Source organism: Triticum urartu, chromosome 7A (genome assembly GCF_056163025.1).
Source record: "Triticum urartu cultivar PI428250 chromosome 7A, HENAU_Tu73, whole genome shotgun sequence".
In the NCBI taxonomy this organism is placed as follows: domain Eukaryota; kingdom Viridiplantae; phylum Streptophyta; class Magnoliopsida; order Poales; family Poaceae; genus Triticum; species Triticum urartu.
In genome coordinates, this window is record NC_141879.1 from 127,521,211 (window position 1) to 127,534,789 (window position 13,579).

The window sequence follows — 13,579 nt, forward strand, 5'->3', positions numbered from 1 at the left end:
CAATCCGCAGGGTGGATGCAATCAGGTAACCAAGCTGCTCTTGTTTGGTCTTCAAGAAATACTCAGATGCCTCCTCTTGAGTTGGCATCTTGGCAGCTTTCTCCTTCCTTGCCTTCTCCTTCTTTGTGTATGCTTGGGCAGATGATGGCTCGTTCTCAGTCATGACAACTTGATTGTCCTCGAAATCTGGACGGATGGGCAGGTGTTCCTTGTCCAATAAATATATGCCCGTGCCCATCTTGGAGTTGATGAGCTCCTGAATTTGAGGGGCATATCCGCAGCTCCTCTTCTGGTCTGCTGCAGTCCTCTTGATTGTTTCCACTATGAGACCCATCACCTTGAACTTCTGAGGCACATCAAATACATGTAGCAAGTTGATAGCATGGTCTCTGATCATCTTGTGATCTTCAGACTTGGGCAGTAAGGTGTGCCTCAATATCCAATTGATGGTTGGCAATCCTGACAGAAGATAGTGCACTGAGCCAAATTTGAACGTGTCAAGTGCTTCATTTGGAATTTCCTTGTACATATTGGACATAGAGTTATGGTCCATCTTCTTCTTGGCATATATGTCCAAGTCATCATCATGCTCCTCTGGGGCATTAATGATCTGTGCCCACTCAGCAACTGTGGATTGGTACCTTGTACCCTCGGACATCCATGTGATCCTCTCATCTGAATAAAAATGTGCTGTGGAGTAGAACTGCATTATAAGCTCCTCATTCCACTTTGTGAGCTTCTACCCAACAAAGTCAGCTACTCCACAAGCTATGAAGCTGTCTTGCACTCTAGGATAGTGCTCCTCATTGTCCTTGATGTACTGCCAGTCAACCCATCTCATATCACAGACTATTGGCTTCTTATCAAGCAAAACAGTCTCATAGAAATCTTGCTGCTCCTTGGTGTGAAACCTGTAATCCACAGCAGTCCTCCTCCTTGAAGCATACGGGTCTGCTTCTCTCCACTTCCTCAGCCCTGAATCTCTCCTGAGCTTCATGTCCTCAGCCACAGGATGAGCATCGTTGTGGTCTGGGATCTTGGGCTTGAGCTTTCTCAGAATTTGCTCTTCATCCTCTTCTTCAGCAACAGTCTCAGGCACTGGGGCCTTGTTTTTGTCAGCTACAGGAATGCTCCTTGTATTCCTCTTTGGTTTTGGCTTAGAGGCAGCTTTGGGCTTAGATGCAGTAGCCCCTGATCTTATGGCATCACCCATCAGCTTGGGTGCCTTGGGTGCTGGTGCAGCTACCTCTTCTTCCTCTTCCTCTTCCATGATGTAACTCTGGCTACGGTCTTCTTGACCCTTTCCTTCCTCTTCTTGCTTTCTGCTGCAACTGGCTTTTTGGGAGTGGGCTTCTCAGTTGTAGCTCTTGCCTTTGACATGGGCTGCCTGCCTGCTGGCCTTTTGATTTTCAGCCCTGGCTTTGTGCCTTGAGCTGGCTCAACTCTCTTGGAAGTGGCCTCTTCCTCTGCCACATAATCTTCATCTTCAGAGTCTGAAGTTCTCTTCTTCCTCTGTCTCGTGGCAGCTTTTGGCAAGTTGCTAGGGGTGCTCCTGCTGCCCTCATCTGAAGAGCTGGAGGGACTAGTGCCCTCACTCATGTGCACCTGCTGCTCTGACATGTTCTGGCTATCACTTTGATCAGACATGCTGCAAACTCTGACTGCTGACCCTGTGAACAGTTTATAGATGAGATAGAAAAGATGAGCATCACAAAATGCAGAGATTTTTGCAAAAGAATGATCCAAAAACTTAGTTTTAGTTTCCCACTGAAATCATCTCGGATCTACCGATTTTTAAACTCGGTGATACCGAAGCAGTTTTGGCACCTAAACTGGTGAACTCGGTCAGACCGAGTCACAGTTCGGTGGCACCGAGACTGCTAGGGTTTCACAGAGTTCCAAAATCGGTCTCACCGATAAGTGATTCTCGGTCAGACCGAGTCTCACTTGTGCAATGGCATAAGCCAAATCGATGGGACCGAGTTTTTCAACTCGGTGGGTCCGAGATGGTTTCGGCGGAAACCTAACCCTAGAACTTTCGAATCAAAGCTAATCTACGGGCGTATTGACTGGATAGGGGTGTTTCAATCGTGGCAAGAATCATGAAGAACACAATGTGCTAGGAATCGGACGGGGAATAGCACTGTGATCGAGTCCATACCCTAGTTCGACGGAGACTCGCTACGGCGGCAACGGCAGGGCAGAATTCCCGTTGACGGCGACGGAGACCAGCGACTGGAGGCAGCTGGCGGCGAGAAGACGATCCGGAGACCACGTTGGCAGAGCAGGCTATCGCGCGGGCGAGGGGGTTCGGAGAAATTTCCAAAATTTTGCCCGTGACTATATATAGCCCGACCCTGTCGGTGTGACCGAGTGGAACAACTCGGTGGCACCGAGATTCATAACTGCAGGCAGTTACTGAAACTCGGTGTGACCGAAAGGTTCAAATCGGTTGCACCGAGATCGAAAACCTAGATCAACTTAATGATCTCGGTAGGACCGAAAGTGGGGTATCGGTCAGACCGAGAATCATAAAGAGGTTTTGGAAGTTTAAGTCTATGACGAATCGGGGACTCCGAGCGCTCCTCACACAGAGTGGTTCGAATCTGACTTGATCAAATTTTGTGATGCAGCATGAATAGAGTTTGAGACGAGAAAAGCATATATAGCTAGAGGAGGTTCTTAGGCATTCTTGTCCATCCACTTGGCAAAAGAAAATAAAACCAAACAATCAAAACAACAAGTGGATGTCCTCGAATGAGTAAAATATGCAACCAGCATGCTCACACAATAAGGTGGCAAATGAAATATGTGACAAGGCATGCACAACCAATTCTAGCATCTATCAAGCAGTTTGCGATGACTAGGTCATCTATATATGAGTATATTGACTTAGGAGTCAAGTGAGAACACTTGATCATAGGTCATACTCATCGTTTAAGCTCAAGTGGGGTTACCACTTTTACATAAAGCATTGTTTTGTTCACATCTTTAGAGTTGCTTTAGCTCAAGTCTTAGAGTAAAGCTCCCCCTAGATGTGATATCTCCCCTTAGAGGGATGAAATAACCTTGGGTTTTGTCGATGATGACTTCATGTAGATGTTGAAGATGTGGATGCTCAATGTTTATGTAGATCACTTGGAGCTATCCATTTGAGTGAATTGCACTTTCAACACCTACATGGGTTAGTCCCACAAGGAACAAACAAGGATATCCATAGACATAGAGTGATGCACATAAAAGATGATGTCCATGAAAACTTTTAGGTTACCTTGTCCCTTGTCTTACCAACAAGAGGGTTTGTGACTCCTTGAACTAGTGCACGATGTGGAAGTTGATTGCACTTGTTCGTGCCAAAATGATAAGAGTGAAGTATGTTGGCGGAGTCACCCTCAAGAACTCTCTAGTTCTTCTTCTTTTGGATCCACATCATCTTGATGGGAATCCTTGGAGTTGTAGTCGTACTTGATGAAGTGGAATTTGAAGTAGTCTTGGGAATCCACTTGACTAAGGTCTTAGGAGCTTCTTCAAATGCATCAATTTCCTCTTGAAGCTTGTCCTTGCCTTTTTGCTTGTAGTCTTGTGGTGGAAGATCATCTTGAGCTTGTGTCCCCTTGAAAGAAGTATACTTCTCTTGTTGAGGAACAAACTTTGTCTTGGGGTATTGATCTTCTTCCCACTCAACTCCATTGGCATTGAACTTTCGTTCAAAACCAACACCTTGATTCTTCCGGTGCATTCCTTGCTTGCGCACAATTTCCTCGAATTGCTTACTCCCGGCAAGGCTTTTGTACACTCCTTTCTCTATAATTCCCTTCAATAAACTATTTTCTTGCTCAAGTGTAACTTGGCTAAGAGAATCATTAATGGAATCAAGAGAACTACTAGAAGCAACAATATTGGATTTAGCATGATCATTGTTACTACTAGAGGAAGAATCTTTCTTGTTCTTGCTACTAGACTTGACTTGAGGCATGTAAGTGGATAAGAGTAAACGCTTGGCAATGTAAGAAGAACTTTTCTTTTGGAGATCATCATTGATTGCTTTTAAGAACTCATGCTCTTGTTCAAGATTGAGCTTTTCAAAGCGTAATTTCTCATGAGCTCTTAAAAGTTCTCGATGATCTTCGAAGATAGTTTCATGAGCTAACTTAAGAGTGTTTAGTTCTTTAGTTAGAGCCTCAATCTTCTCCTTATCATTGTCATTCGTTTTATCTTGATTAGCATGTTTAATTGATGTTTCATCATAGTATTCATCACTAGAGTTGTCAACAAGCAAATCATCACCTAACAAGTCATCTTCATCACTATTGAAATCAACATACTCGGGGTGTGTTACCTTAGGACCTTTGGCCATGAAGCATCTTCCAATTCCTTCATTTGGTGAGTCAAATATGTCGTAGGAGTTGGTTGACACAAGTGCTAGACCGGCAACACCTTCATCTTGAGTATCTTCGGAGTCGGAGTGATAACTTCTCTCGGAGTGGCTGTCGGAGTCGGAGCCGGATACCCATTCACCAACATGAGCTTGATGTCTTCGTCTTGTGTAGCTCCTTGATGATTTTTCCTTCCTTTCCGAATCCTTGCTTCTCCGTGAGTATCTTCGTTCATAACGATCATCTCTACTCCTCCTCTCTCTTGGTGGTGATTCTTTGCTTCTTCTTTTTGGAGAATCTTCTCTTCTCTTCTAGGGAGCCGTACACTCATTGGAATAGTGTCCGGGTCTTCCACAACTGTAGCAGTTTCGCTCTCGACTAGAAGATCTTTTGTCATTGTAGGACCTTGACTTGAAGCTTCTGTCTTTGCTTCTACTCTTGTAGAACTTGTTGAAGTTCTTCACCATTAAGCTCAATTCTTCATTGAAGTCTTGTTTCTCACTTGATGATGTAGGTGCTTCACATGAGGCTTTATAGGCACCACTTGATTTGTTGTGAAGTTCCTCTTTATCCTTAAGTGACATCTCATGAGCAACAATTCTTCCAATCACCTCCGTTGGCTTGAGATCTTTGTAATTGGGCATCATTTGGATCAATGTGCACACGGTATCATATTTTCCATCCAAGGCTCTTAGAATCTTCTTGATGATGAATTTATCGGTCATCTCTTCACTTTCTAAGCCGGCAATCTCATTTGTGATGAGAGCAAGCCTAGAGTACATTTCAGCGACACCTTCACCATCCTTCATCTTGAACTTGTCAAGTTGGCTTTGAAGCACATCCAACTTGGATTCCTTGACGGAGTCGGTACCTTCGTGCATATCAATCAAAGTGTCCCAAATTTCCTTCACATTCTCAAGACGGCTGATTTTGTTGAATTCTTCGGGGCACAATCCGTTGAAGAGAATATCACAAGCTTGAGCATTGTATTGCAACATCTTCAACTCATCCGTGGTAGCTTCACGGCTTGGTTCTCTCCCATCAAAGAAGTCACCTTGCAAACCAACACACACAATAGCCCAAATGGCGGGTTTATGTCCAAGAATATGCATTTTCATTTTATGCTTCCAACTAGCAAAATTAGTACCATCAAAGTAGGGACCTCTACGGTGATAATTTCCCTCGCTAGACTCCATACTCTTCTAGGTTGTCAAACCAAGGCTATGACCACCAAAGCTATGGAGATCAAAGCAAACGGAGACCAAAGCTCTGATACCACTTGTAGGATCGAAAGTATGTCTAGAGGGGGGGTGATTAGACTACTTGACCAAATAAAAACTTAACCTTTTCCCAATTTTAGTTCTTGGCAGATTTTAGCTATTTTAGGACAAGTCAAGCAATCATCACACAATTCAAGCAAGCATGCAAAGAGTATATTGGCAGCGGAAAGTAAAGCATGCAACTTGCAAGAATGTAAAGGGAAGGGTTTGGAGAAATCAAACGCAATTGGAGACACGGATGTTTTTTCCGTGGTTCGGATAGGTGGTGCTATCCTACATCCACGTTGATGGAGACTTCAACCCACAAAGGGTAACGGTTGCGAGAGTCCACACAGGGCTCCACCCACAAAGGGTAACGGTTGCGCGAGTCCACACAGGGCTCCACCCACGAAGGGTCCACGAAGAAGCAACCACCCACAAAGGGTCCACGAAGAAGCAACCTTGTCTATCCCACCATGGCCATCTCCCACACAGGACTTGCCTCACTAGCGGTAGATCTTCACGAAGTAGGCGATCTCCTTGCCCTTACAAACTCCTTGGTTCAACTCCACAATCTTGTCGGAGGCTGCCAAGTGACACCTAGCCAATCTAGGAGACACCACTCTCCAAGAAGTAACAAATGGTGTGTAGGTAATGAACTCCTTGCTCTTGTGCTTCAAATGATAGTCTCCCCAACACTCAACTCTCTCTCATAGGATTTGGATTTTGTGGAAAGAAGATTTGAGTGGAAAGCAACTTGGAAAGGCTAGAGATCAAGATTCATATGGTAGGAATGGAATATCTTGGTCTCAACACATGAGTAGGTGGTTCTCTCTCAGAACATAAGAGTTGGAATGGTGTATACGTTCTGATGGCTCTCTCTTCGAATGAAGAGGAGGTGGAGGGGTATATATAGCCTCCACACAAAATCCAACCGTTACACACAGTTTTCCAATCTCGGTGGGACCGAATCAACAAACTCGGTCGGACCGAAAATGTAAACCTAGTGACCGTTAGAGATTTTCGGTGGGACTGACATGCAACTCGGTAGGACCGATATGGTTAGGGTTTGGGCATAACGTAATCTCGGTGAGACCGATTACACAAACTCGGTGAGACCGAATTTGGTAATCAGCTAACCAGAGAGTTGGTCAGGCAAACTCGGTGGGACCGATTTGCTCTTTCGGTGAGACCGAAAAGTTACAAAAGGGAAACACTGAATTTATATTGCAATCTCGGTGGGACCGATTCGCTCTTTCGGTGAGACCGAAAAGTTACGAAAGGGAAACAGAGAGTTTGCAATCCCATCTCGGTGAGACCGAGATCCCTATCGGTAGAACCGAATTGTTAGGGTTTGGCAGTGGCTGATGATAAGTGAAACTCGGTGGCGCCGGATAGGAAGAATCGGTAGGACCGAGTTTGGCTTAGGGTTTAGGTCATATGTGGATATGGGAAAGTAGTTGAGGGTTTTTGGAGTATATCACTAAGCACATGAAGCAAGAGGCTCATTAAGCAACACCTCATCCCTCCTTGATAGTATTGGCTTTTCCTAAGGACTCAATGTGATCTTGGATCACTAAAATATAAAATGAATAGTCTTGAGCTTTTGAGCTTGAGCCAATCCTTTTTCCTTAGCATTTTGAGGGTTCCACTTTCACATCCATGCCATGCCAATCATTGAGCTTTCCAGAAATAATTATCTTGGAATAGCATTAGCTCAATGAGCTATATGTTGTTATGAATTACCAAAACCACCTAGGGATAGTTGCACTTTCAATCTCCCCCTTTTTGGTAATTGATGACAACATATAGATCAAAGCTTCGACAAATGATAATAAGCATGAAATATATCGTCGCTTTGAGAAGTATGTGCTAAGTAAGAGCTCCCCCTAAATTTGTGCATATTTAAAATTTGCTTTGGACTGCAAATGCACAAAGAGTTAGAGTCATGGGTTACTCTTCCATGTCACATACATCTTGGTGGAGCGCTTAAAATGATAAGAATGAAATACATGCACTCATCATCAAGAATAGTGAATGATCACATAAGATAGATAAGATAATAGCATTAAGCAAGCATTAAGTGTAGCTTATGATCAAACACATGATCATCAATGTCTCACAAATAATGACGTAGTATCTCAAGCACTCAAAAGCAAACAAGTTTGAAAAACCACCAAATAAAGCAAGAGAGAAAAGCAACACTCTCTCTCTCGAAGCCTATGATCTATACATCTTCTCCCCCTTTGGAAACAAGTTACCAAAAAGTTCCTAGAAAATGCATAGCACTAGATCGACGCCCAGGCTTGATCTTCAGGTGGTGGTGGAGTCCGGATCACTCCAAGGACGAAGGCTTCGGTAGATGCTGAAGTAGACGCTGGAGTTGGAGCTGAAGTAGATGCTGGAGCTGGTGGAACTGAGGCTGTGGCTGGTGCTGAGGTGGTGGCTCTTGTGTCAGCAACTGGCACGGCAGCCTCCTCTTGAGTTGACATCTTGGCAGCTTTCTCCTTCCTTGCCTTCTCCTTCTTTGTGTATGCTTGGGCAGATGATGGCTCGTTCTCAGTCATGACAACTTGATTGTCCTCGAAATCTGGACGGATGGGCAGGTGTTCCTTGTCCAATAAATATATGCCCATGCCCATCTTGGAGGTGAGACCGAGATCCCTATCGGTAGAACCGAATTGTTAGGGTTTGGCAGTGGCTGATGACAAGTGAAACTCGGTGGCGCCGGATAGGAAGAATCGGTAGGACCGAGTTTGGCTTAGGGTTTAGGTCATATGTGGATATGGGAAATTAGTTGAGGGTTTTTGGAGTATATCACTAAGCACATGAAGCAAGAGGCTCATTAAGCAACACCTCATCACTCCTTGATAGTATTGGCTTTTCCTAAGGACTCAATGTGATCTTGGATCACTAAAATATAAAATGAAGAGTCTTGAGATTTTGAGCTTGAGCCAATCCTTTTTTCCTTAGCATTTTGAGGGTTCCACTTTCACATCCATATGCCATGCCAATCATTGAGCTTTCCTGAAATAATTATCTTGGAATAGCATTAGCTCAATGAGCTATATGTTGTTATGAATTACCAAAACCACCTAGGGATAGTTGCACTTTCACAAGTGAAACAAACCTTACATGTTCAAGTTTAGCTCTCATCTCTTTAAGTTATCTACTAACTTAACCAATTTCATCTCTGCTCCACAATTCCAGTAGTGTCCTAAGATTAGCTAGCGAATTGTGAACTCCTTCCAACTATCCATCCACAATCTACCAATCTTCATTAATGATCTGATCTATATCTTTCATGAAGTGCCAAACAACATATATGCATGTTATAACCTTCCACCAAACAACATGCTGTCTGATCACTTTCCGCCAAAGCAACATGCATCAGCCAAATAGCAGCACGACCTTCCGCCATCCACACAGGGAGGAGAGGGTACATGGTGGTTTGACTCCCGCAAAGCCCTTCTTTGTTTGTCACGGGTTTGCGGGAAAACGAATGTGCGAACACATCGCTGGACTGATACAGGACCGGGTTGGATAGCAAATTGTGTCCGGACAGCACGGCTCGGACGCTCGCGGTAGGTTTGAGAGTCCGCTTTGGAGATGCCCTAATAAACCCTGGATGCCCTACCTGGTGATCGTCAGCTAGGGGGTTTGCCTCCAGCGAACGATTGGTTCGCTAGAGGAGGCACCCTCGGGCGAACATTTTCGCCTGGTTAGTTCGCTGCCTCCAGCGCGACCCCGTGTTTGGGCCAGCAACCCAGTTTAACGCTTTTTTCAAAAAAATGACATCAACAAAAAAGACACTCGATTGCCATGAACTAACTTATGAAAAAAATAAGGCTACTATATAAAAAATGCCATCTCTCTAAATTTTATAAATATGCAAATGAGTATGATTTGAAAAAAGTTATATGAACTACACAAATGAAAAATGCCATGCTAAATTTTTTAAAAACTGGCATTCCTCGGGATAAAAATGTCATCTCTTAATAATAAAAATTCCATCTCTCACTAATAATAAATACCATCTCTCAATAATAGAAAATGCCATCTCTTAATAATAAAAATGCCATCTCTTAATAATAAAAATGCCATATCTTAATAATATTAAATGCCATTTCTTAATAATTTGAAAATCCCATCTCCTAATAATAAAAATGCCATCTCTTAATAATAAAAAACCCATCTCTTAATACTAAAAATGCCATATATTAATATAAAAATGCCAACTCTAATAGTAATAAATGTCATCTCCTAAAATATTAGAAATGCCATCTCTTAATAGTAAAACTGCCATCTCTTGATATAAAAGAATGCCATCTCTTAAAAATAAAAAATTCATCTCTTACAAAAAAATTACAATCTCTTTATATCAAAATTATATCTCTTAATAATAATAAATGTTATCTCTTAAAAATTAAAATGCCATCTCTTAAAAATTAAAAATGTCATCTCTTAAAATAAAATTCCCATCTCTTGATATTAAAAAAATGTCGTCTCTTAAAAATTTAAAATGCCAACTCTTAAAATAAAAATTCCATCTTTTGATATTAAAAAAATGCCATCTCTTCAAATAAAAATTCCATCTCTTAATATAAAAAAATGCCATGTCTTAATATAAAAATACCATCTCTTAAATAAATAAAGATGACATCCTTTATAAAAAAATAACAATGCCATCTCTTAATATTAACAAAATACCATTTCTTAATAAAAAATGCAATCTCTTAAATAAATAAAAATGCCATCTCTTACAATAATAATAGTAAAAAACACCTTTAACACCTTGGCGAAGGGGTGCGCTGCTAGCCAATGGGCTTGCTCTAGTACTTTGAATATATGGTTCGCCGGCGTTTCCCTTATAGCGAACGGGTTTGCGAATCCGACGCGGCAAGGATCCTGCTGCAGGATTTGTGCAAACAAAATCGATGGGAGATGGAGGGGTCGCTGTGAAATCCCTCTCGGCTGACGGTGGCTAAAACCTTTGTAATTAGTTTAAATAGTGTGGGTGATCTTAAATCTGCATGATTACTTTAATCAGTGTGGGTGATTAGTTTAATCCTGGCTGGTAAACCTTTATGATTAGTTTAATTAGAGTGAGGATAAACCTTTTTCTTTTTAGCTGGAGTGAGGATAAACCTTGGCAAAATTTGTCAATCAGAGAGAGGACTAGGAGAAACCTCAATGAGCAGTACTTATAGAAACACCTCACAGTGTTCTGCTCACAAATGCTACAGGTATACGTAGTGAAGATACAAGCCCACAGTTCAAAACCCAAAACCAAAAAGATACAAGCCCACTCATGTACTTATTTTGTACTTCAAAGAGGCAGCTGCTCTACTGACCCAGGAGCTTGAGCAGCACGGGGAGGCCGCACTTGGGCTGCAGCGTCAGGAACTCGGCCGGCGCGTGCACGTACTCCGGCGCCACCTCGAACTCGAACCGGCGCAGGATCACCGCGAGCGTCGCCTTGGCCTCCAGCATCGCGAAGTCCTGCCCGATGCACGACCGCGGGCCGGCGGAGAAGGCCAGCATCGCGCTCGGGTGCTTCGCGGCTCTGCCCACGCCGTTCTGAAACCGGTCCGGCTTGAACTCGCCGGCGTCCGCGCCCCACACCTCCTCGTCCCGGTGCATGATCGCCATCGGGATCATGGTGGTCGTGCCCTTGGGGATCTTCACGCCGCCGAGCTCCGTGTCCGCCCTCGTCTCCCTCGCGATCATGATCACTGCGCCGTAGAGCCTCAGCGTCTCGTACAGCACCATCGTCGTCTGCCATCATCGATCACAGGTGAAGTGCGTGTCACTCGTCGTTGTGGACTGTGCATTAAGTGGGTCAGAATGATGGAATAGGCAGGGGCTTACCAGCTTGAGCTTGTTGAGCGCGTCGCCGTGCAGCGGCGTCCCCGTGCCGCCGCACTCTCGGAGGACCTCCTCCCTCAGCTTCTGCTGCCATTCCGGGTGCGTGCCGAGGAGGAAGATGGCCCAGGTAAGGAGGTGCGAGGTTGTGTCGTGCCCGGCGAAGAAGAAGGTCTTGCACTCGTCGATGATCTCGTCCATGCTAATGGCGGCCGCCTTCTGCCCGCCGGCGCCGGTCGACGAGTTGGCCTCGAGCATCAGGCCAAGCAAGTCGTTGCCGTAGCCTTTGGCCTCCTTGGCGGCGGCCTGCCGCTCGCGGATGATCGCCATGAGCGTGCCGCGCACCTTGCCCGTGAGCTGCCGCCGCCGCTGGTTGGTCTTGGTGGGGAGGTACTCGAGGCCCGGGACGCGGACGTTGTTCATGGTGGAGAAGGCGATGTACTGGAGCTCCCGCTGCGCCACGAACACCTCCTTCCCCTCCCTGTAGCTGCTCCCGAACGCCGTGTGCGAGATCACGTCGGCGGTCAGCTCCACGAACTGCTGCCCGACGTCGTCCACCCTCGCCACGCCGCCGTCGCTCGCCGCGGCGAGCGCCTCCCACGGCCGGACCATGTCCCCCGCGCACTCCGCCATCGTCCTGGTCATCATCTTGAGCTTGTCCATGGTGAACGCCGGGTGCACGATGCGGCGGTGGCGCGCCCAGTCGTCGCCGTCGGAGAAGACGAGGCCCTTGCCCAGCAGGGCCAGGAAGTTGGGCCCCGGGTTGGGCTTGCCGTACAGCCCGGTCTTGTTGGACAGGATCTGCTTCACCATGTCGTGGTCGCCGACGCAGAGCGACGGCGTATACCCCGACCATGAGAGGAAAACCTTACCGTAGGACGCCACCCACGCCTTGTACTGCGGCATCACGCGCGCGATGATGTCGTGGGAGCCGAGGTCGAGCACGTCGTCGGCCGTCGCCGCGCGCATCGCCATGACCTCCTCGTTGTTGCCGACGAAGAACCGGTACGCCGGCCCGCGGATCCCCTGCCGCCTGAACGCCCTCGCGACGGCGTAGGGGCGCCACACCAGGTGCACCGCCGCCTTCCACAGCGTGGTTGCCAGCACCACGGCGAGCGAAGCCAGGACCAGCCCTGCAGCGGGCGCCATAGCCACCATGGCGTGCGACGATCGATCGGTGCAGCTCAGCTCTCGGGAAATGGTTGATGTGCTGATGATTGTGTCCATGCGCGCACGTATATATATATATAATAAGTACGTATGATGTTGCTGCACTGGTCGATTGGGGGCTTGCGTTTGTAGGTTTCGGGGGCGGCCGGCGATCTCGCGTAGGCAGCTAGCATGGTTGTCGCCGATGACCGCGATCGGTTGTGCAACCCGGCATGGTTGTCTGTTTGCTAGATCATGGTGCGGTGTTTGGTGACGAATTGGCGCCGCTTGGCAACGTTCTTGCAGGGTGTTTCATGAGCTCATGGATGACGTGCAGACTTCTGTAAATGAAAAAACAGGGAGTAAACACCGTAGCGCAAGCCACAGACTAATAAAGTACCGATAGCTTAGGCACGAGGGTCCATCACGCAGGAAAGCTCTAAGGCGACAAGAGGCGATTGCATGGTGATTGTCCACCTGTGCCAGGGTTAGGGTTTTGGCTTGCGGGGGTGGTGGGTCTACAGTGGTGGCTAGGGAGGTGAGGGCGCAAGCCTAGACATGGACTGGTGGTGTTTCTCTTCCGCTAGGGGTAGAGCTGATGGCGCAGAAAGCAATAGGAAAGACGACTAGGGTTTCAGAGAAGATGGGGATCTTCATCGGCGGCGGTGGCTACTCCAATGAAACAAGCCAAACCCACCGCGACGGTGGGCGGAGAGGCGATCCAAAAGAAAGCGGCGACTATGATAGGCCCTGCATTTGTGATGTCAGGAGCTACAAACCAGAGGAGGACAACGACCCCAGCCATGGCGGCTGAGGCCTTGGCCTCCAATAAGAAGAACGTGGAGACTGCAACAGGGGGATTTGTGCGTACGCCGGCGTGCAAGGTGGGAGAATCTGCTAGTCGAGGCTCTTCCAAATCCCCGGTGGAAA

The 13,579-nt window shown here is 46.3% G+C and overlaps 1 protein-coding gene across 1 annotated transcript; it reads right to left on the minus strand.

Moving 5' to 3' along the window:
• Nucleotides 1–10,814: 10,814 nt before the first annotated feature.
• Nucleotides 10,815–12,760, minus strand: LOC125521161 (cytochrome P450 709B1). The gene is made up of 2 exons (XM_048686207.2): nt 11,507–12,760; nt 10,815–11,413 (listed from the first exon to the last, which is right to left on the minus strand). Exons 1-2 carry the CDS (start codon nt 12,725–12,727, stop codon nt 10,982–10,984), a joined length of 1,653 nt encoding a protein of 550 aa, XP_048542164.2. The 5' UTR covers nt 12,728–12,760; the 3' UTR covers nt 10,815–10,981.
• Between the last annotated feature and the right edge of the window lie 819 nt (nt 12,761–13,579).